This window comes from Crinia signifera, chromosome 3 (assembly GCF_055691185.1).
Source record: "Crinia signifera chromosome 3, ASM5569118v1, whole genome shotgun sequence".
Lineage (NCBI taxonomy): Eukaryota > Metazoa > Chordata > Amphibia > Anura > Myobatrachidae > Crinia > Crinia signifera.
The window spans coordinates 227385785-227409371 of record NC_139219.1 but is presented as its reverse complement, the minus strand read 5'-3'; the positions used below and the strand labels follow the sequence as shown (position 1 = coordinate 227409371).

At 43.9% G+C, this 23587-nt stretch overlaps 1 protein-coding gene across 1 annotated transcript in view; it reads left to right on the top strand.

Moving 5' to 3' along the window:
• Positions 1-14822: 14822 nt before the first annotated feature.
• Positions 14823-23587, top strand: part of FGF12 (fibroblast growth factor 12) — a 472084-nt gene continuing 463319 nt past the window's right edge. The window contains exons 1-2 of the mRNA XM_083177552.1: positions 14823-14974; positions 15105-15240. Coding sequence (XP_083033678.1) covers positions 15228-15240 — 13 coding nt within the window. The 5' untranslated portion in view covers positions 14823-14974; positions 15105-15227. The remainder of the gene's footprint in view (positions 14975-15104; positions 15241-23587) is intronic.

Sequence of the window (23587 nt, the reverse complement as noted above, 5' to 3'; positions counted from 1 at the left end):
GAGACAGCACGCAGGGCAGTGTGTCTAAAACAGGAGTGCTGCGGGCCGCGTCCACATCCACGGCCGCCTTACCTGTTCCTCCACTGTCGGCGGCCATGTTCCTGTAGGCACATATGTATGCGGCTACAGAAACATGGCCGCCGGCCTCCACGGCTACGTGGAGGAGGGCCCGGCCGCCTGTTCCCTCTGATGCCCGGCAGTGACAGACACTGGGTGTGGATGTCATGACGATGACGCCGCCCGCCCATGCGTCTGTAGAGAAGTAGGAGCAGGCAGGGAAGCTGGACCGGGAGTCGGGGACAGTGTGGCCGCAGCAAGCAGTGAAGAAAAGCTGGAAGCCGCAGCAGCTGCAGAACAGACGGAGAAACAGTAAGTGAGGATGAGGATCACACTCACAATAAAAAAAAAATATATATCTGCTGTTTCCTGAGGTGTCCCCGTGTATAATAATAATAATGCCATGACACCACAGGCTGCTCCTCCTGTATAATCATTTATGTGTCATGGCATTACTTTTATTATATTATACAGGGGGAGCAGTCTGTGATGTCATGGCATTATTATTATACAGGGGGAGCAGCCTGTGGTGTCATGGCATTAATTTTATATTATACAGGGGGAGCAGCCTGTGGTGTCATGGCATTATAATTATACAGGGGGACCTACAGATACAACCGGCCCTTTGAGGGTGACCAAACTGCTGATGCGGCCCCCGATGAATTTGAGTTTGACACCCCTGGTATAAGGGGTGCTACTACTGAGAGCATTATGTTTATAAGGGGCACAACTATGGGAATTAGGTGTATAAGGGGTGCTACTGCTGTGGGCATTATGTGTAAGGGACTCCACTTATGCAGCCATTATGAGTGTAAGCTGCACTGCTACTGGGGGCAGTATATGTGTATGCGTCACTGCTGCTACTGCTGGCATTCTGTGTATAAGTGGTGCTACTACTGTGGGCAATATATATATATATATATATATATGTGTGTGTGTAAGTGGCGCTGCCTGGTGCTGCAACTGTGGGCATTCTGTGTAAGAGGAGCTACTACTGCAAGCTTTATGTGCATAACGGGAGCTACTAGTAGGGGTATTAGGTGCTACTACTGCAGGCATCATTATGTTTATAAGGGGCGCTGCTACTGTGGGCATTATGTGTGCAAGGGGCGCTGCTACTGTGGGCATTATGTGTGCAAGGGATGCTGCTTTGCAGGCATTATAATGTGTATAATTTGTGCTACTATTGAGGCATTATGTGTATAAGCGACACTACTACTGTGGGTATTATGTATATAAGCGACACTACGACTGGGAATTTTTTTTTTTGTATAAGGGACGCTACTACTGTAGGCAAATGTGTAAAGGGCACTATTGTGTAGTGAAGGGGAACTGTGGTGTCTAATGTGAATAAGATTGTGCTACTGTGTGGCGTAGTATGGGAGGGCGCAAATTTATAGTTTGCAGGAGGGCGCCGAACACCCTAGCACCGGCCTTGGCTATCTATGCCGGAGGACCCCCCATAAGTATGGTTTCCTTCCATGGGTACCCTAATTGGATTTCTTCAGGACCAGCGGATGGATACAGAGACCATAGGCGAATCTAGAATTATGGTAATGGGTGGTCCCAGATCTAGACATAATAGCAGGGGGACCTTTGCACGGCTACGCCGCACGGCAAAAGGGGGCATGACCTCATGGGAAGGAGGCGTGGCATCACAAAAAGGGGTGTGGTATTACACTTTAGACCATACACAGTAATGCCCATTACACATTTTAGCAAACTCCGTAATACCCATTACACATAAAGCCACACGCCGTAATGCCAATTACACATTGTGCCACATAAGTGCTGCTTACCTACGTGTTCATTCCTAGGGGGTTCTTGCTTGGTGGCACCATAGTACCCATTACACATGATTTTGCACACCATAGTACCCATTACACATGATTTTGCACACCATAGTACCCATTACACATGATTTTGCACACCATAGTACCCATTACACATGATGCAGCGCACCATAGTACCCATTAACCATGATGCTGCACACATAATGTCGCTTACACATGATGCTGCACACATAATGCCCCTTACACATGATGCTGCACACATAACGCCCCATACACATGATGCTGCACACCGTAATGCCCCTTACACAAGCCACACATTATGCGTAATGCCCCCACATACTGCCACTTATAGCGTCCCTTAAGCAATGCCCCCAAAAGTGCCACTTACTGTAAATTTTATATGAGCCTTCGCTGCTGCTGCAGGGAGAGATGGAGAGTTTTACATGAGACCAGTATCATATTGAAGAACTTTTGAGTTGGCTTAGAATGATGTTGGTCCCGTGAAACTGGGCTGTTTGGTTCCAGAGAAATCTGCCCTCAAAGAACATAAACAGTCATGAAATTACATTTAAGAAATGGAAAAAACAGTTTTACCTCAATATCCCTGGAACAAATTAACCCATATGGATCCAGCCTGGTATCAGATTGAAGGCCCAGCGATTTGGGTTCGACTGAGATCAACCTCGAGCTTGAGTGATGCCGAAGGGGGAACTGGCAGCCGTTGAACTGGGTGGGGGTCGAAATTAGCGGGTCCCATGTTATCCTATAGGGAAAACTTTCCAGTTTTGCCTGGCAGTATCTCCGGTTCCCAGGGGGCTAGAGACACGGGGCTGGGCTCGTTGGAAAGCTCCATCCCTCAGCTACAAAATGGGCTAATGGGTGCACCCCCGGACCATCCCCTAGATTCGCCTATGATAGAGACCTACTTATGTGTCAAGATAGGAAAGTATCTGTATGAATGGGCTCTGAATAATAAAGTTTTATTTTTCTGGTGTGTGTGTGTGTATTTATTTAACTATTGGTTCTGCTCTGCAACTAAGCATCCCATTAAGCCCAATAATGGGCCGCATGCTGGGACTTGTGGTTCTCCAAGTCTCAGTATGTGACCCAGGCTTGCTGAAACTCATAGTTCCACAGCAGAACCCAATAGTTCATTTCTATTTTTACACATTTATTAGCCCGGTGGTAACCGCCCAGGGCCACTAGGGACAGCTCCAGGCCGTAGCCAAATGTGTATATACGGCCGCTAAATACAAATTCCTATCGGCCAGAATATGACTGGCTACGCCATCGCTGAAGACAAATTAGTAAATTGGGCATCTTAGTAAATCTGCCCTATTTACGAATCGTATTTCTTTAAAAATACGGCTGTTGCCAGTCTAATTGATTCATATTAAGAATACTGAGTCGTATTCCTATTCTTAGTAAATTTCCCCCTATATGCTTTATGTTACAGGACTGTTTTTGGTTAACAATAACGTAACTGAGAGAATGGGACATTTTGAGAAACCATATTCCAGAACTGTGCCTACAATGCTCCAAGTGTGCTTGGTATACGGAGGTATGTCATAGTGGCATCTCCTTCAATAACTGATATTGTTTATCCTTCTGAGGCCATGCAACCTGTCTCCTGAGCCCTCTGCACCCACTGACCTGGCTCCTATCTCCGCTCTTCCACCTGTGACTGTCTCTGGGGCCCCCTACCACCTGCCCATCAACCCAGCAGCTGTCTCCTGCCCCTGCTCATTCACAATGCAGCTCTCTACAGCCCCCGTTCCCCTCGTTCCCAACCCAGTGGCTTTCTCCGTGTCCTGTTGACCTTTTCATGTGTCAAACTTTTCATTGTCCACATTTTCAGTCAGCCACCGGGATACCCAGCACTTCTGGGGCACTGGCATTGTAGGACCACCACTGAGCATCATGAGGTCTCCTAGCAACCTGCGGGGCACCGAGTGACTGCCCTCTAGCCAAGACTAGATCTAACCTCTGCTACTGGTGAGCCCAATGAGAGACCTGATGGTAGCATGCAGTCCATGCATACTACTAGCAGGTCTGGTGAGAGGGGTTACACCTTGCGGTGTCACTTCGTGCTAGAAGACACCTATATATGATAATTGGGGTGCTAGCAGGTCTGCTTGGATATATATGTTTCCAAAATACCTGTTCCAAAAAATGTACACTCAGGAACAGCAAAAATATAAGGAATCCCATTGTAATACTTCCTACGTGCTCTGTGCTGGCAACCTCTGCAAGAATACCAGTGTCTTCTCTCTTTCTCTGGCTGCTACAGTGTTAAGACTGCCCTCTGTCAGATTTAAGGAGACCTGTGTGCCAAATGTGACGTCATGTTTGGCACACGATTTGAATGTCATCCCTATAAAAGAGAGTTTCTGAGTTTATAATAGTGCCAGAGAATAGGCTCCAAAACCATACTTCAGAGTATGCTTTCACAGATGTCTGTCTCCATGCTCTTTTCCTGGTTCCTGCTCCATCCTTGGTACTCCTCTCCCCAAGTTTATCTATTTTCAACAGACTTCTCCATTGTCTGTATGTCATTCAGCAAACTTTGTGCCTGCCCAAGTGCCTACCAGCCTCCATACCCGTGAACCCAAAAAGAGGGCTGCATGTCAGGTGCAACTAAGTCAAAACCTCCTTGTGGAAGTCTCTGGTGAATACCCACAGAACACTAGATTCTGCACCTCTGTTCAGGGTATTCGCCAATCTCCCGGTATGGGATTGCATCCAATATCTGTCTAAGATTTTGAGAAACAATGGAAAAAGAGGTATCTAGTAAACAGGACAAAAACAACTCCTTATTAGGCAAAATAACATTATTATTATTATTATTATTATTATTATTATATGCCTAAAATATTACTAAAGCAAATAAGCACACCATGTCAAAAGTAGCAAAAGAGGCCAAAAAGAGAGGAGATCATTACTACCCTTCTTAATGGCAGTTTCAATGGCATGGAGATGGCGGAAGCTAGACTGAAATGGGTCAAGCAGGGAATGTGAGGAAAGAAGTCAGTTAGGTGGTTGTAGACAATGCAGACAATGTTGTATACTTTAGAGGCAAAGGGGAGGCAAGAGATGGGTCTGTAGTTGGAGTGTGTTAGGATCAGGAGTGGTAGAGACATGAGCATGCAGAGGTGACAGTGCCTGATGAGAGGGAGTTTGAGGAAGTGGGCTAGATGTAAACAGGAAGAATGTAGCAAAATGGGGTGGGATAGGGTCAAGTGATAAGGTGGAAAAGGGGGAGACTCGGTTAGGGGCATGACAATCTCCAGACACAAAGCAAAAAGAAGTCAGAGTTGCTGAGTTGAATGGAGAGGGGTACACTGTTAAAGGGGAAGGGGTGCTGAGGGTCTGGTGGAAAGTGATGTCCTAACATAAGGAGTCAATTTTAGATATGAAGTAGAGGGCAAAGTCAAGGGCAGTTGTAAATGGTGAAGAGATGCTGGAAGTTTGAGGAATGGGAGAAGATAAGATTTTTGAAATATGACTGAAGAGAGAGAAAGGGCAGCACTCTAGGATGAGAGCACAAACATGAAATGAAGGAGGTTGGCCTTAGAGCTGGATTTCCGCTACTGTTGGCAGTACGTGCTTCCACAGGACTTATAGACCCTTCTTCTAATTAAGTCGGACGGCTGCATGTTCGGTCAGACGGCCAATATATTGTGTTTGCGCATTTGCAGAGGTGTTTCTGCGCATGTGCGAACGCTGCTTGCATCTGAATATGGTATGAATTCCGTACAGAAAACGATTGGTCGGAACAATCCAAACAGGGGGTGGAGAGGGGGGTGAAGGGCTGTTTGGGCTCATTACCATGGGCGTTCCCTTGAAAACGCTGGGCGTACGTATGGTAATCCGACCGTGATGCAGGTGTGGGGGTGGACAGCTGACATAGCCGAATGCCAGCTGCCCGACCCATATCCCTTCTTTTGAACTGAGAAATGTCTGAGTGGTCTGGAGCACTCAGAGCTGTCTGACCGCTCGGTCCACCATTTGATGGTCGGCGACCATTGGAGGATGGGGGAGGTTCCCACAGATGGGGGAGTTGTTCACATGAAACATCCACTCGCGGTCCGTTCGCTCAGCGTATTACCGCATTCGGGTGGTGTGAGCGATCCGTATGGTAGGTGGGGCTAAGAACACTCGGTGGCCATCCGAAAATATGCATCCGTCCGTGTCAACTAGACTAAGGGCCGTAGTTCCATGTCATGGTAATGATTTAACACACTCCTGGATGTATATCACTCTAAGAGCTGCATTCAGCTTGTTGTTACATGGAAAATAAAGAATAGCGCTCTTAGATTGTTTCTATCAATAACAATTTCAATCCAGTGTGTCTCAGGCACATACACAACATACAAAAAAGTAACTCTTCGGGGCTTACCCCCCACTATCATTCTTCTTTACCAAAGTGGCAAAATATCTCAGTTTAAACTCCGGCAGAGCAAATTATGTCCGCTGAAAGAAGATTCAGCCCGTCTTCCAAGCTGTTTTGGTCGATATTGTGTAGATGAAAACAGAAATTTGAGTAGGAGAAAGAGAGTGCCAAATTGATCCACTCCAGAGGAAGTATTGAATTATCATCTAAAAAGATACCATGCTTCAATGTTACTTTGTCAGAGAATTCTGGAAAATGCATCTACCAGTTTAATCATTTGACCTGACAGAAAATATGTTCTTATTATGGTATCCAATTGCATAGCCCAGTGCCAAATTTCCAGAATGTCCTTGGAAAGGGAAAATTAACAGGTTCTTACCAGTTTTTTTTATATAGGACATTACCAAACGTTACCAAAAATCGAAAAAAAAAAAAATGGACCAGGTTCTGACTGGCGAATTTGACAGAACCATGCCCAGATCATTGTGATCTGGGCACGGTTTGGTCTTAAAAAATGAGAATGTTAAAATATGAATAGAAAAGCTGAGTGTCTTCCCCTGATTGGCTGAAAGCATCTCCATGGAGATGCATAAAGCCAACCATCAGTCAGTGACAGCTCACCATGCAGTCAGTGGGAGGGTAGCCGGCTCACCCCACAGTCAGTGTGAGGGGAGCTGGCCCACCCCCTAGTCAGTGCAGGGTGAGCTGCTACAGAGACAGTCACTGCTGGAGCCTGGAATGGTAATGTATAGTGGTGTAAAATAAGTGTATGTTTATTAAAGTTATACTTTTCTCTGATTCAGGGCCTTATTCTAATTCACTCTTTCTGACAACATCCTTCTTAGATGGACAAAACCATGTGGGTAGAAGATGTGTGGGGTGCGCAATTAACAGCAGCCGGTACTAGGGATTGTCAGTCCCTAATAATATTGGCAAGTAAAAAATGTAGTTTGTACCGGCGCTGGCTGAAAGACACACTTGAGATGGTATAGTAATTTATAGGTTTTACTGTTTAAACCATAAATGATAAAAATATACAATTAAATATACAATACAATTTTAATAAAAAATTATTAAAAGATGACTAATTATGGGGCTCAGTCTCTTCATAAACTTAGTGGTATAATGAATAAAAGTCATAACCAGCTGAATAAGGGTAGAAATATATTACCATCCTTGTAGGCGATTTTTGTAATCCAATGATTTTTGATGATATGGACCAAATGTTCCCAGTGCTCTATGGTTTCAAGAGCTCAGTACTCCATTGTAGCTCACCTAGGCATCCAATTCAGGGATTGGGCTAAATCCGACAGCCTCAGAGTATTTCTTGGAACCAGTTGGCGTGGTGTGCTAATGTAGGGAGAGGTGGGTAGGTCTCCAGGATGGGTTACCTCTTCAGCTGGTCAAATAAAGGTGCTCAATTCATTTTCCCGGTTAGGTAGGTATCCGGCTTCCTCAGGAGCAAGTGGACTGCAAAAAAACCATGTGCACTGCAGGTGGGGCAGATGTTACATGTACAGAGAGAATTAGATTTGGGTGGGGTTTTACTTCAAAGTGAGATCTACAGTATATTGCAGTGTAAAAATAAAGCAGCCAGTATTTACCCTGCACAGAAAGAAAATAACTCACCCAAATCTAACTCTCCCTGCACAAGTAACATCTGCTTCACCCGCAGTGCACATGGTTTTGTCCATCTAAGAATGATTTTGTCAGAAAGAGTGAACTAGAATAAGGCCCTCTGTGCTTTTATTTAAACATTTTTTTTACAGGTGAACTACAAGTCCAAGGGTATCAGCCCGGAATCCACCACCCAGGGAAGCCGGGGACAGCTCCAGGCTTCTGTCCTGGAGCGTTGAAGCCTGGGGGGGCGTTATTGGGGGGGTTCCCACTCCGCCAGGTACTCTGTCCAGTGCTGACCAGCCATGGTGCGCATGATATGGATGGGGGACCTTACATAAAAAGGGTCCCCAGGCTGTGACACCGTGGGCTGTTGGAGCCCTGTGCTGGTTCCAAAAGACGTGACTAAAAATCGCACCATATCGAATTTTTTATATGAGAATTCGTATCTCATTTAATAGTCGAATTCTTCCAAAAATTTTGATTTTGAAAAATGTGATAAGATGCGATTTTGGAACCTTACTAAAAATTGCATCATAATAAATCTCACCCCTTGTCTAGGAATTGCAGAACTGGGGAATTGTTTACACAGGAGGAACTAAAGTTTGGAGAACAAGTTCTGTTGCTCTAAGCTCAAATATATTTATATGTAGAAGAGATTCTTGTTCTGACCAATATCGTCTTATTTGTGCCTTGAAAGAATGCCCAGCATGCTCTACATGAAGTGTCTGAAGTTAGCATAATTGTGAGAGAGGGATCTATGTAAGACTCCGGAGAAAGTGCTATCATCTTCCATATTATGGTAGGCATTTACTGTATAACAGAAAATGGTCTAGATAAGCCGCGGATTGGACAAAAGTGTAAGGGGTGTCGGGTATTGGAAATACCATGACTGACTGTTGGTAAGGCTGACACTTCCAACAATCTTCAGTGAGATGGTTAAATTAATATTTAATTGAATACTAAGTTTATGCAAAAAGCATATTGACACAGCAGAAAGGCTTCTTGCAGACCAGTGGTGGCCAAACCGGTAATCTAGATTTACCAAGTGTCACGACCCTTCGCAGCAGGCATGCCAGGATACTCACCCAGATGGTACTCACCCAGATGGTCGCTTCGCTCCTTGCTCCTCTCCAGGGGGTGTCCAACAGGCTGAGGTGGGTCCCTGTTACTGGCAGCTGTCCCCCAGTGGGTCTGGTGAGCATCGCTGCAGCTCCTGGTATGGGTGCTGCAATATTGGTTCCGATTCCTGGTCTATTCATGACCTCTCCTGAGGTCACAGCCTATATCAGTGTTACAGGCTTCCTTCACACTGATGCAACTTCCTGGATCCCACATTGAGTTACTTTTGTAGACCTGTCTTCATGTCTTTCTCCACTGGTTCCTGGTCTGCGGTTGGTGTGCTTCATCCGCAATTGGCCAAATGTCCACTTCTCATGGGATCGCAGTGCCCCATCGGAACCCTGCTGTGGGGCATCTTCTGCTTAGTTAACTAGTTGTTCTATGCCAAGTTGGCAGTCCTTAGTTGCCGGTGAGGCATATATTTTACCTTAGGATATTCCATTATTCCAGCCAAGAAGGCTTCCGGTTTAGTTACTTATTAGAAATTAGTTTGATTCATCTCCAGGATATGGACTCTCAGTTTCTTAGTTTGTCTATTCTGATTCACAGGAGTACACCGTTCAGCTTGCAACTGTTGATCTGGATCTACAGATCTCCTGCCTTCACCTTCAGCTTAAGTCACATCTAGCTATCCATCCTGGCATCTTGAGGGTACTTCCTTCAGAGGGCCACGACTTGCTGAACAGTTGCTACAAAGTCCAAATCCCTTTGCGGTGGTCACTTGTGAACACCACTATTCAGGTTAGGTTCATTTCTGGTTGGGAATTTAGCCATGTGAATGCAATACATTCGTCCTGCTAAGCTAACACTACCCAGTCAACCAGTTCGGAATGGCCGTCTAAGGTGGATCCACAAAACCCATCTGTGACATCAACAGTCCACGTTTTCAAAATTACCTAGCTGGTGCACAGCTGTAGTCATAACTTACTGTCACATTTTCAAACATGCTTTTCCTCTATTCCTTCAATAGTGCCACAGATTGCCTGAAAAACATGAACTGTTGGTAGATCTTGAGGACTGGTTTGGCCACCCCTGTTGTACACCTTCCGTACAGAGCCTCTTGGGGGTTTCAAGCTTTTTTTGTTTTTCAAACTTCTACTTTCAACGCTGGTCTGAATGACCCATTTTATTTTACGTTATGAAATACTGTATACTGGTCTAACAGAGGCATACACTGTTAAGACAGGATAGGGCCTGGACAGTCCCCCTCCTCTCTAGCAGGCAGCACAGTGACTGTCAGGGCCCATGTGCACTGCACACCTTGAACCCATTACAGAAATGCCACTGTGGTCCAATTAGCCATCTTTCTTGCCATAGCAAAGTGTAATTACAAATGGATTTGTTTTAAAGATGACTGCATTTATTCTGAGGTACAGCTCTCTAAGAAAACCATAGAAATGGCAAACTGATGCCAAACTGAATTAATAAGGAACTGTCTGTGGTTATCTTTCTCCAACTGTTCAAAATATTGTGAAACAAATTGCAAAGGAGTATTCTACTGAGTATCTTCTGTTATAAGAGATGCCCAATTAGAGAGTGCTGTTCCTCTATGGTTTTCAGCTCTTGTGCAGTGGTTCCCAAACTATGGTGCTTTGGATGTTTGCAAGGATGCCTCGGGTTGGGGTCCACAACCAAAACAAATTATTTATGCTCAAAGTCATAGGCAAAACCAGTACTGGTGGCTGCCAATCATAAAATGTCTGGACAATTAGAGCCCCCGCACATAACTGAACCTGAGTGTGACAGTTAATCACAATTTACTTTAGTTTTTTTATTTACCCATAATAAACTTTTTGACTAGGGGTGCTTTAAACAAATGCTGATATTCTAGGGTGCCATTGTCAAGAAAGATGGCGAACCACTGCTCTAGTGTCATATAATCTAAAAATAAGGTAATTATTTTCTGCACAGTTGAGATTATTACCAAAAAACATGTATCATTGTACCAGTTTCCTTGCAGCACCTCCAGCAGAGAAGGGACACCATGGCAAAATGCTTTTGAATAACTGGGCAGTGTTGCAATCTAGCCAATACTTTGTTATTGGGTTTCAGGGACCTCTTCACTAGGGTACCAACAAAGGTATCTAGACAGGAGGAGGCCAATTCTACTTTCTAACTCACAGAAAAGCTCCTGCAGCCTTCATTTATTATGACCCAGGGAGTGAAACCCACAGCCGTTTAGAACGAGCATGGCGAGACCCCACTCTCACTCTGTTGTGTCTTCCGCAGAACAACCAGATCCTGTGGTGCTAGGCTTCTCCTATACCAGCCATGTTTGAAGGGGCGAATTAGGTCTGCCGCAACTCCGGTGCCGCCAGGTCCTACATGGGACAAGGATCTGGAAGTTCCAGGGACCAGCTGTCTTTTGGCCTGGTTTGCCGGATCAGGGTTGTGGTGCCTTTTTTAAGTCAGCAATTTTCCAGCAGGGCAGTGGCAATCTGCCATTGGATACTTGTATGTGACAAGCAACTAGTGCTCCAACCATGCTGAATATCTGCTGAGAGCTGCTATTTTGAGAACTATTATAGATAGGTATGCAGTCAGCATCCCAGCGATCAGGATGCTGGCATTCAGTATACTGACGCTGGCATCACAACTGCCTGCAGAAGAAAAGCCTGAATATCAAAGCAGTCGGCATCCTGATCGCTACGTATTCTGGCCATGTTAGGATTAGGCTGGGGATTGGGTAACTATACTTACCTTACCCAGTCGAAATACCCTCCTTTGGGTTGCCAGCGTTGGTATTCTGACTGCTGGTTGTTTGTATGATATATATACCTACACACATTATGTGTGTGTCTGTGTGTGTGTGTGTGTGTGTGTAAATCCACCTCCACATTATATAAATATAGACAGATAAATAATTAAATAAATAGACAGACAGAGGTAGATAGAAATTGACAGAGAGATAGGCAGACAGATAGTCACACACAAACACCAACTCTATCAAGTGGCTCATGGAGGTACCGCAGTCTGCAGTGCTGGTGAGTGCTTCATACTGCCAGCGCCGCTGTCTGTTATGCAGTGTGACAGGCAGTGGCAGATGGCATCAGCAGGGTGCAGAGCAGGGAGAGCACCTCTCCTGGCTGACGCCTTCCTGCTTTGCATTACTCGCTTAGCATATACTGTACATGAAACTGCTTTATGTTTTTAAATTTTAGACTAGAAAAAAACTAATTTCTCCAGCACACAGCAAGGAAGCAACAATAGACATATACACTCTACATGATCAGCTTATTGCAGAGATCTCAGCTACATGCATTTGCCAACATAGGGTAAGCCACCAGTCATGACAAGGTTTCTCTGCTGTGGTGATACCCTACATTACATAATAATAGCACAAGCTGTGGGTCATACATTTATATTTCATACTGACTGTGCACACAAGCTTCTGAAACCTAAAGATGCTTCCTATGACAAAGAAATTGATACACAAAACAGGAAACCAAATCTATATATATATATATATTGTATTACAGGTTGTGTATCCCTTATCCGGATATCTGTTATCCATATTATTCTGAAAAACATAATTTCCAGAATGCTGTTTTTTGTTGTTGCTAAAAGTACTACTGGGGACATCTGTAACTGGCACTACTGGGGATATGATATGTAACTGGCACTACTGGGGACATGAAATGTAAATGGCACTACTGGGGATATCTGTAACTGCCACTACTGGGGATATATGTAACTGGCACTACTGGGGACATGAAATGTAACTGGCACTACTGGGGATATCTGCAACTGCCACTACTGGGGATATATGTAACTGGCACTACTGGGGACATGAAATGTAACTAGGACTACTGGGGATATCTGTATCTGGCACTACTGGGGACATGATATGTAATTGGCACTACTGGGGACATAATATGTTACTGGGACTACTGGGGACATTTGTAACCAGCACTACTGGAGAGATGATATGTAACTGGCAATACTGGAGACATAATGTGTAATTGGCACTACTAGGAACGTCTCTACCTGGCACTACTGGGGGCATGATATGTAATTGGCACTACTATGGACATCTGTAACTGGCATTACTAGGGACATGATATGTAATTGGCACTACTATGGACATCTGTAACTGGCACTACTAGGTATGTCTGTACCTGGCACTACTGGGGACATGACATGTAATTGGCACTACTGTGGACATCTGTAACTGGCACTACTAGGGACATGATATGTAATTGGTACTAAGTATGTGCAAGAAAATTATAGCTTTGCATTCATATTCAGTGCCTGAGATAGTACACAAACTTTGGGGCCAAGTTAGACCCATTTGTTTGGGTTTGAATTCGTCCCCGTCCCCAATCTTCGGGGGTTTGCACAAGCACATGTGCAAAGATGTGCATGTGCAAACTCCTGGAGCAAACAGCTTTTGTGCGTTTCACACTCGCTGGTTCGTTCACTTGAGATGGGGAAGGAAGAGGTTATGGGTATGATGCTGGATATGCTTGTGTGTGGCTGGGAGAGGTCAGGTGGCGGAGATTTCCGGCGGTGGAGGCGCAGCAGTGCGGCTTGCGCAGCGTCACCTATGACCAAGTCAAGCTGCGCAGGTCGCATTCTGGGTCGAGAACAACCGAGCAGCGCCTGAGCGTGTGCTCAGACGCTGCCCGGCATTAGACTGAGCATGACCAGTCTAATCCCGAAATCCTAGGATTGGACACTCCAATCCTGGGATTGACATCCTGGACATTTTGAGGCCAAATCCAGGGATCCCGCCGATCCCAATCTCGCGATTGGCCACCCTAATCTGTACTGCATATGGGGTATTTAATAAATATTTTAAAAACAATAATTATACTACACATCTACTGAAATAATGACAGGATAAGTGTACACATGGCCGACATGATGCCGTGCAATGCGAGTCCCGATGCGACCTGATCGCATCGGGACTCGCATCGCACGGCATGAAGGAGAGAAGAGGAGCTGGACAGTACCTGTCACTAGGTGCCAGGCAATGGCAGGTAGCAGCGTGCTGTGACACCCGGGGCCGCAGCACAGCAACAGCTTCCCCCCGCCGTGCCTACATCAGAGGCCACACCCCGCCCTCCTCTTTAGGGCGGACTTCAGGGTCATCAGCCCTGCAGCATGCAGCCCCAGGAGAAGCCCCCTCGCCGCCGGAGCTATAGTGAGTATTTAGGCACAAAGACTATATAGTGCAGATCTGCACTATATAGTCTTGGCTGCCCTCACTATGTCGCTGCCGATTTGCGCTCACTCGGGAGCACGCATCAGCAGCGCATCGGGCTCGTAAGCCCTACAAAGTACACAATCGGCTTGCGATATGGCTTCCAATGTGCACTATATCGGCAACATCGGAAGCCATATCGCCCCCGTGTGTACACACCATGTGTACACACGGGGGCGATATGGCTTCCGATGTTGCCGAATCGCCCAGCTGCAGAAATGTGTGTGCACCCATTGATTCCACCTCTGATCCTTACTCAAATTATATACACAAACTTCATATCAAGTACTACTGTATATAATAAAATAATGCTTATGTAATGTCCAAATGGCATATAATCCTAAACTAGAAATACAACAGAATATTGCTTTCAGTGGGATGATAAATAATTTGAAAATGCCTATTACTGTATGTCTTTTTATATCCTATCCAGTGTCATCAGCTGTAACTACAATAGATACTGTAGCATACATTTCTTAGTAAATAGACAGATGAGGTGACACCCTGAATGCTTGTCATGCACGGGGTCTACATGAAGCTACACTTCCCCGTTTGCAGTAAGAACTCCACGCCATCTTTTACCTTGTGATCTCGGTGACTAAATGCTACAGTGCTATTTCCCAGGAAGGCTTGTGTAATGCTCCGAATAGGGGAGATCAGCAGACATGCGCAGTCCCGCTCCGTGCTATTCATCTCTATAGCCAGGCTGTAGTGGGCTGATCTAGCAGCACTACACCTGCAGCACCACGATCAGAGGACAGCTCCACTCTGCAGCACTGACACCAGGTAACATGCCTTCCAAATAAGCCATCCTTTCCTATTGCCCTCATAGCTAGCACACAGCAGGCATTGCTCTCATAGCTGCTAATCAATGCTGTCCCCATCTTTACCAATGTCATCTGATCGTTGATTGCAGATCAAGGGCTGCAGGGATCCCTAATCAGTAGGGAAACAGCATTCCCGGGATAACGCCTGCAAGGAGGATCTCTGCAGATATTGCAAGTTCTCTAAACTTCCTGGCACTTGAGAAAGGGAAGAAATGGAAACCAAAGGTAGGGATGCTCTGTGCGTGTGGGTACTTAGTACAACGTGTGTAATGTAGGTAGGGAGACTGCAATGCTGTGGCTACGCGTGCTGCTGGCTCGGTTGGAGCATATAACGCTGTTTAATGCAGTACTGCCGGCATGTATGTAATGTGAGCCGCGGAATCCTTCCATCCAGCATCTCCTGTGTCATTGCGATGTGTGGTAGGCGAGGCACTCAGGAGACTGGGCTGCTGCTGGTGGTGCTGCTGCTGCTGGGCTGTGTGCATCATTAATACATGCAGTATGTCTGGGCAGGGTGCTCGGCTATGAGGCTTCCATACACTACCCATGCAACCACTACTGACATTAAAGTTGGGTTCGTGGTTTTCAAGAGAAATACAGTACATGACGGGGTCCCTTCTCTGTAACTGACATAAAGACTAGTGACATTGTACTTTTCACATTTCACTTTGTCAGTACACTGCTTATACATGGAACATGATGTTTAGTACATGGAATTGTGAATGTGAGTATAGTAACTTACATATATAGTTGGTACAGCTGAATGTAGTAGAGCACTGACTCAGGCCTTTGCCTACCAGGCCTGTATTTTCATAAGAAAGTGTTTCCTATATTTGGGACATGTATCTGATTCCAGGATTCCAGCCTCCCCTACATACAGACATGGGTAGTATTAATACAAAGAGGTTAAGGCCTTTTCAAATGTCATGTGTATCTGGCTGTTTCTATGTTTATTTTAAAGTGATTTTATTGTGCTCAAATTGTGAAATGTCGTAACATGTCTTTCTGACTAATTCACAGTTTAGTAGGGATCACACAACTTGCTAGAACTATGAGCATTGTTTCTTGAAATTACTTCCAGCATTGTGGTACTCTGTTGCTAGTACTGAAGGTCACACACTACAATTGCAAGCGGGCATATCCATTGGTTTTAAGTGATCAGATTACATAGAATTTAAGTTATTTTGTGCCTACCCCACTGAGTCACTTGCATGGTCTTTGTTTTACATTAATATTACAGTCCAGCACACACTACTGCATAGAATACTGTATATGCAAGTGTCATGCTGCCTGTGTATCTCAGTATGGGCTTACACTACACCCCCCCTTAAGACTTTACCTAGTGTATTAAAGGTTTAATATTCAATAGCAGAGAAGCAAAGTTCTGCACATGCAAATAATAATGTTGGGTCTTTTATGTGTAGTTTGATATTACATGCTGTCTTCAACGTCTAAGATTCATTTCATAATACCTAGAAACATAGTTCAATGTCTGTGGGGAAATGACAATGAGTGTGTTTCTATGAGGATTTTGAAGTTAGCCCCAAGCATGCCAAATGAATTATTAACAACTACTGTACTAGCCTCTGATAACTAGACATTTGCTTGAAAGGCTATGAAACCATTTTTGGGGGGTTCTCAAGTATCTGCTTTCACATTGATGCTTTTTATTTGTTTCCCATGATTACATTATCCCTTAGTTGTTTTCTATCCACACAGTCATTTGTACAATAAAAATATCTCAATAAATAGTTAATGATTTTCCAACTCCTCAGTATGAGCATAACACGGGCAGATTTGTGTGGTTGTGATGTTATGGGATACACAGCTCTATATACTATTATACTATATTGTGTATAATGCCAAAATATATACACTTGTCATTTATTTACAGTGCATAGGGTCAGTAGAGGGCCTACCCTGTGGCATAATACATTGAAATAACACATTTATTACTGTTTATTAGTAAAATAGTACAAAATATGGTTTTATTTATCAGTGTGCTTTATTATACTATTATACACATTGCAGAAACTATCCTTTATTTGTAAAGTTCAGTTAGCAGCAGCTGTAGTTTGGTGTGATTTGGATAAATGTAACATTGATATGCTTGATGCATACAGATGAAATACAGGCCTCACTCTCGTAACTGGCAGAATGTTTATCAAGTAGCCGCTTTACCAGATAGGCAAGTGCTTAGGAATTGTTTAACCTCATTCAGAGACTGCAGAATACTTATACTGACAAAATGTTTATATAGTCCATACAATAAGTGTCATTCAAAGTTCTGTGGTCCATTTACTGTTATATTATACACAGATATGATCCAGCAATGTTTTTTAGACTGAGCTTGGTTGGGAAGCTGAAACTAAAATGCTTTGTACTGTATATCAGACTTTGGTGTGGTAGGATGACTGGGATAGGGTCATTATTACTGTATTTTGTTAGGAAAGTTTAATGACCTCAAGGACCATTGTTGCAGTATAGAATGGTGAGCTGGCTGCAGTCATTGTCATATTGTCTGAAACCAGCATTGTCAGATACATTTGAAATGGAAATCATGACTGCAGTTTTATGGTTTATAAGAAATGATTGATGTATGATTTGTGGGGAACATTCAGAGCTGTGCGCAGTATACAGGTAAACTAGGAACATACCATCAAACTATTTTAACCAGTAAGAACAACAAAAGAAAGCAGGTCTGTGAAGGAATCTGACAGTGACATGACTATGGGTAGTCACGATATAAATTAAGTTTTTGCAAATATACTGTAAAAAAAGACCAAATGAGACAGCAATATACTGTAAAACAAGAACACGCTTAAAAGTACCAGCAATGGTTGGCGGGAAATTCTTGTCTCTAGAGAAGTAGCTGACTACAGTGTATCAATAAAAACCTTTACTTTTTGGCTTTCAAATCTAAAAGTAAAAATATCTGATGGAATCCAGTGCTTGCTTCTTTTATGCTTCAGAACATGAGGATGCAGCTGCACTGTTTGGAGGATGTTTACAGCTGAGTAGTGTCAGCACCTTTAAATCAAGGGGATAGCGATGTACTGCGTATGTTGGTGGGTTCAGTATGATTTCTCCTACATTTAAAATACGGACAAGCATTGGCAGACAGTCAAAATACCGACATGTTGAAAATGGCAACAATCATTATGCCGACATGGTCACAATGCCAACACAGTCAACATGCCAGAATTTAAAATATTGATATGTCAATTTTTTGTGTGTGTTGACATGGGGGTATTTCAGGTAATGCACTGTGCAAGCGTACGGCCTGTACTTTACATGCACAAGGCCGTCTTGTGGTGAAATCCTGATACATTTTCTATTCGCTAACCTGCACAAGGTGATTAACAGGAAATAGGCGCGTGGGGGTGAAAACCGGGCATTTAGTGGGAGTTCCAAAAAACATGTGCCTAAGAAAATGCTGGGAGTGTCCCGGAAAACCCTAGGCGTACCTGAGCATTTTAGGGGAGGGTGTGTGCTGCCAGCTCCTTTTTCCATCACACCCCCGAGGTAGTCTCTGGTTACTCGGAGCCTGTGATAACATGCCCATTTGATGGGGAGCCTGTTATAATGGAATTTGGACATATTTGCATGGCTGCGAATGGATGAGATCACATTTATAAGCAAGGTCGCTGTGAATTTGCGGCTGTACGGTCAGATCTTAATCAACTACTCTATCTCAAGCTATATATGATTACAACAGAGGGAACACACCTTTACGGTATTCTACCTGTGATAGAAGGGCCCTGAGATGTGAGCAGACATATGGGTGGCTGCAGTGGCGTAACAATGAATTGGGTGCCCCCCCCGCCGTTAATGGGGGGCGCCCCCCGCCGCACCCCCCGCCCGCAGCCTTACCTGTCTTGCTGGTCCAGTCCCGGCTCCCTTTCTGGCTTCATTCTTCTGCTAGTGAGACGGACCAACACAAAATGTCCGTCCCCATACAGCAGACAGTTTCAGAGAACTGTTTGCTATATGGGGCGGACATTTTATTGTGGTCCGTCTCACTAGCAGAAGAATGACCATCACTGAAGTCAGGGGGATTGGCGGGTGGCAGATGGGCGGACGGGAGGGGGCTAACTACAGCACCACAGCCCCCCGGCGCCCACACATGCACAGCGCCCCCCCGCGGCTGCGGGGGCTGCGGTGCTATAGTTACGCCTCTGGGTGGCTGAATCAGTTACATTTTGTGGACATGTAAACTGTGCCTACTGTGCTGGGCAGGTGCTGGACAACATCAGTCTAAACTTGTAAACGTAATATAACATTTTGTGTATACATCGTTAAAATGAAAGAACAGATTTTGCTGTAGAATGAATTATAGACAAATATCTAGCTAATTAATCTTTGGTGTTTTGTAACAGGACAGATCTGGTCTATACTTTTGATTAGATCATAGACCTCTATTTATTAATTACTGATCTGTTATAATAGGGAATTGATACCATATCTAGATTGAAGAAACAATGTGCATCATATGCTGCAAGAGGATTGTGCATACCACCCATGGTGCCCTATTGTTGTTCTCTAGCTCAAGATTTAGTGTGAAAACAATGTGTTCCAGATAAATGGGAACACAGCATCGGATGCTTGCAGTAGTGTTGAGTGAGTGAGTGGGTGAACATTGAACATTACTGTATTTGCTGCAGTGTATGGTACATTCTTAATATTTCAGTCATCACATATGGGTTTGTGAGCTTTTGTGACACTATAATTCCCTAAGGTATTGTTGCATGCTTCCTCTGTGCCAGATGTGGAATACTGCCTCTTCTGACAAGCTCTGCACTACACATATATATTAGGGTCTTAAGGTGCATACACACTGTACAATTTTTTTGACCAATTTGGTTGAAAGATATTTCCATTGAACCCAGTGTCCTGGACGAAAGATGTTGACAAAAGATATTGTCAACAAACAAATGATGAATGATGATGCGCATACCCGCCAGTTGTTCATCAAGATTGTTAGTCAACTGTGCATGCAGCTCAATTTGAATATCTTTTAAAAAGAGCCTATAAACTGTAGCTAGATCTTTCTTCTTTCGTCTGTCGTCAATATCTTTCGTCAACATCTTTAGTCCAGGACACTGGGTTCAATGGAAATGTCTTTCAACCAAATTGGTGTGTACACACGCATCGATTTTACTTTCGATTCGATTTGCTTTTGATTTCCCCAATTCCACCCCCTTTTAAATTGGCCTTTTCTTTCCATTCGATTTCACATTCGATCTGCACTTTAGCATTCAATATCGATGTCAATATTAAATTTGATGTGCATTCAAGTCACAGTGTCCACATTTGATTTACTGGATCGAATTCGATATTTCCTTGCCTGCACGAACCAAATGCAGTTCAAAAGCATCTCTTAAAAACCATTTGATTTCGAATCGATTTTGCTTCTATAAGCAAAATCGAATCGAAAACCTGTCAAAATCGAAGCGTGTGTACACCCCTTTACTGTATTTATCAAATAATATATACAGGATATCCTCTGAAAATACCAGTTTTTGAGGGGCAACCACAGCCTTCAATGCTGATAATGGCAGCTATATCTCTCCTCTCATGACCTCTCCCTCTCTGTCCTTTCTTGGGTATCTGCCTCTCTGTTGTCTCTTGGATGTGTGAACATTCCCTGAAGTTCAGTGTGGACAAAACTGATCTCATCATAATCTTTCCCCCATCTAGAGTCCCGCAACCCCCCCCCCCTTCCCCTCCTGTTCAATCTTGATTCCTCTCTATCTCCTTCAACCACCATGTTCATCCTCTCACTGGTCATCTCATGCTCTTCTGTTGCAACATTCTCCTCACTAGCCTTTCACACCCTCATCTTGCCTCCTTCACTCATCTCCATAGCTATACTTGTCTTCCTCAAACTGCATCCCATGCGCCAATCCAAAATTTTGCGATCAAGGCCACCTGTCTTTCCCACCCCCCTCACCCTAGATTTTAAGATCCTCTGAGCAGGGCCCTCTTCCCTCTGGTTTTCAAAGCTTTCTCCTCTTGCACTTCCTTTACAGCAAGCTGCCTTCTACTCCGTGACCATCTATAACCGCATCTTCTCTCATTCGTAATTGGTCATCTCTTATAATGGTATCTCTTACAATGGCTACAATGGCAGCCGGCCCCTAGTAGCATCCATCTCCTGTCACTGTGTAGAAGCTGGCACTGCAGCCACAGCAGCCCGCCTCTCATGGACGTTCAGTTCTGAAAACATAGGTTGTGACACCTACCTATGCCCCTGTCCCACAAAGCCACACCCCTTTTTTATTGACCACCTCACTGGGTGTCCATAGGGTAAGTGACACCACTGTGTTCATGTAACAATACAGAAATGTCCAAACTATAAATTATGTAATGTCCTGAGAGATCACTGAAAAGGGGCTAAGTTAAAAAAAAAAAAAAAACACAAATTGTACATATGAAAGCATAATATGGTTTTAAAGTACATTTTATATTTCCAGTGTCTATTGCAGCAGCATAGGTTAAAGGACATATTCCCTAGCATGAAATACAAACATCTTGTATGCATTTTTATAGCCCAACTGTTACAAGTTAAATGTGTGCTTCAAATTCAGCATAAAGTAGTGCAGACAGCAACCTGGAGTGAAAATCTCTCTTACAATTTTAAATGAATTGACCTACCCATATCTAGCCTTATGATCTTCAGGATGTGACTGTAGAGTAAGGATGCAGTTGGCATTCTGGACACCGATGTTGGCATCCTGACTAGTGGCCAGAATACCAGAGGAGAGGGTTAGGTTTAGGCACTAGAGGGAACTTAAGGTTTGGAGGGATTGAGGTTTGGCTGCAGGATGAGAGGGTTTGGCACTTAGAAGTGGGTTTGGGTTAGGCTGCTGGGCAAGGGGATAGGTTTAGGTTGTGGGGTACAAGCAGGGATATTTTTCAGTAGGCTCCAGCAGGAACTGAGGCCCTTATTCTAGTTCACTCTTTCTGACAAAATATTTCTTAGATGGACAAACCCATGTGCACTGCAGGTGAGGCAGGTGTAAAAACCCCACCCAAATCTAATTATCTCTGCACAAGTAACACCTGCCTCACCTGCAGTGCACATGGTTTTGTCCATCCAAGAAATATTTTGTCAGAAAGAGTGAACTAGAATAAGGGCCTCAGTTCCTGCTGGAGCCTGCTGAAAAATAGCCCTGATGTTACTAATGTATCGTAAAATGCAGATGTTGAAATACAAGTGTGCAGGCATAGAATTGCACATATTCAGTACAAACAGATATCTTTGAACTATAGATCCTCTTATCTGCTATTCTTTAGGTGTGGGATACATCTCGCATACATAACTCAAATGCACGCACCTAAAAAATGCAAAAATCCAATATAAATGGCAGTTAGTGGTAGTCATGCTTAGGCTTTATTTCAAAATGCAACCTGGGAAATGTAAATAAAACAGTGGGGAATCCATCTTGGATCCCAAAAAAGTAACAACTGAGAAAGCATGACCATATAGAAAACTGTTATTGGCCATAATAAAGTACTGTAGGTTTTATGAAAGTTGTCAAATAGATGATTGTTGTACTTTTTATTATTGGTTGAAAAATGATAGCAAGCATTTTTCATCAAAGTCTTTCCAGTATTTAGGGGTACAGGAAAGTGTATAATAATTTCTCTGTGTTTTTATACAAGTTTGTATAAAGTTGGAATAAACACTTTAACATAGAAACTTAGGGGTCGATCCTATTAACCCCCAAAGGGTGTGGATGATTCGCCGAGTGTGAATCATAACGACACCCGGCACACTATACGGCAGGCCGAATTTGCTGAAAAGTGCTTGTACCTCCAAAGGGGTGCGAGCAAATTTCAGTGAATACGGCCCTGCGAAGGGTGCGGTTTAGGGTTAATTTGGGTGCCATTTTCAGCGTGAAAACGGCACCCGAACAGCAACTTGCACCCTTCGAGGTTAATAGGATCGACTTCATAGAATTTGACGGCAGACAAGGACCATTCGGCCCATGTAGTCTGCCCCTTTTTTAACCATATTAACTTATTTGACCATTATTTCTTCATAAGGTTATTATGTCTATCCCGTGCATGTTTAGATTGTTCTACTCTGATAGGAGACTGTTCCACTTGTCCACTACATTTTTTGTGAAGTAATTTTTCCTCACATTTTCCTTGACTCTCCTTCCCTCCAGTGTCAGTACATGTCTTCATGTTTCCCTCCTGGACCTTGTTAAAAATCATTTTTATACTTGAAAATTTCTATCATATCCCTACTTTTTAAGTGTTTCCAGGTACATTTTGTGATGTAGGCCATGTACCATTTTAGTTGCCCTTCTTCGTACAGTCTCTAATGTATTTATATCCTTCTGAAGATATGGCCTCCAGAACTGAACACAGTACTCTAGATGAGGTCGTACCAATGAATTATACAGTGGCATTATTGCTTTGCATTCAAGCATCTGACTTGCCTTCTTCATTGCTCTGTTACATTGTCTACCTGCCTTTAAGTCACCTGAAATAGTGACACCTAGATCCCTCTCCCCTTCGGTAGTTTCCTACTTAGGAGGAAAGGGATCTATTATCTTCA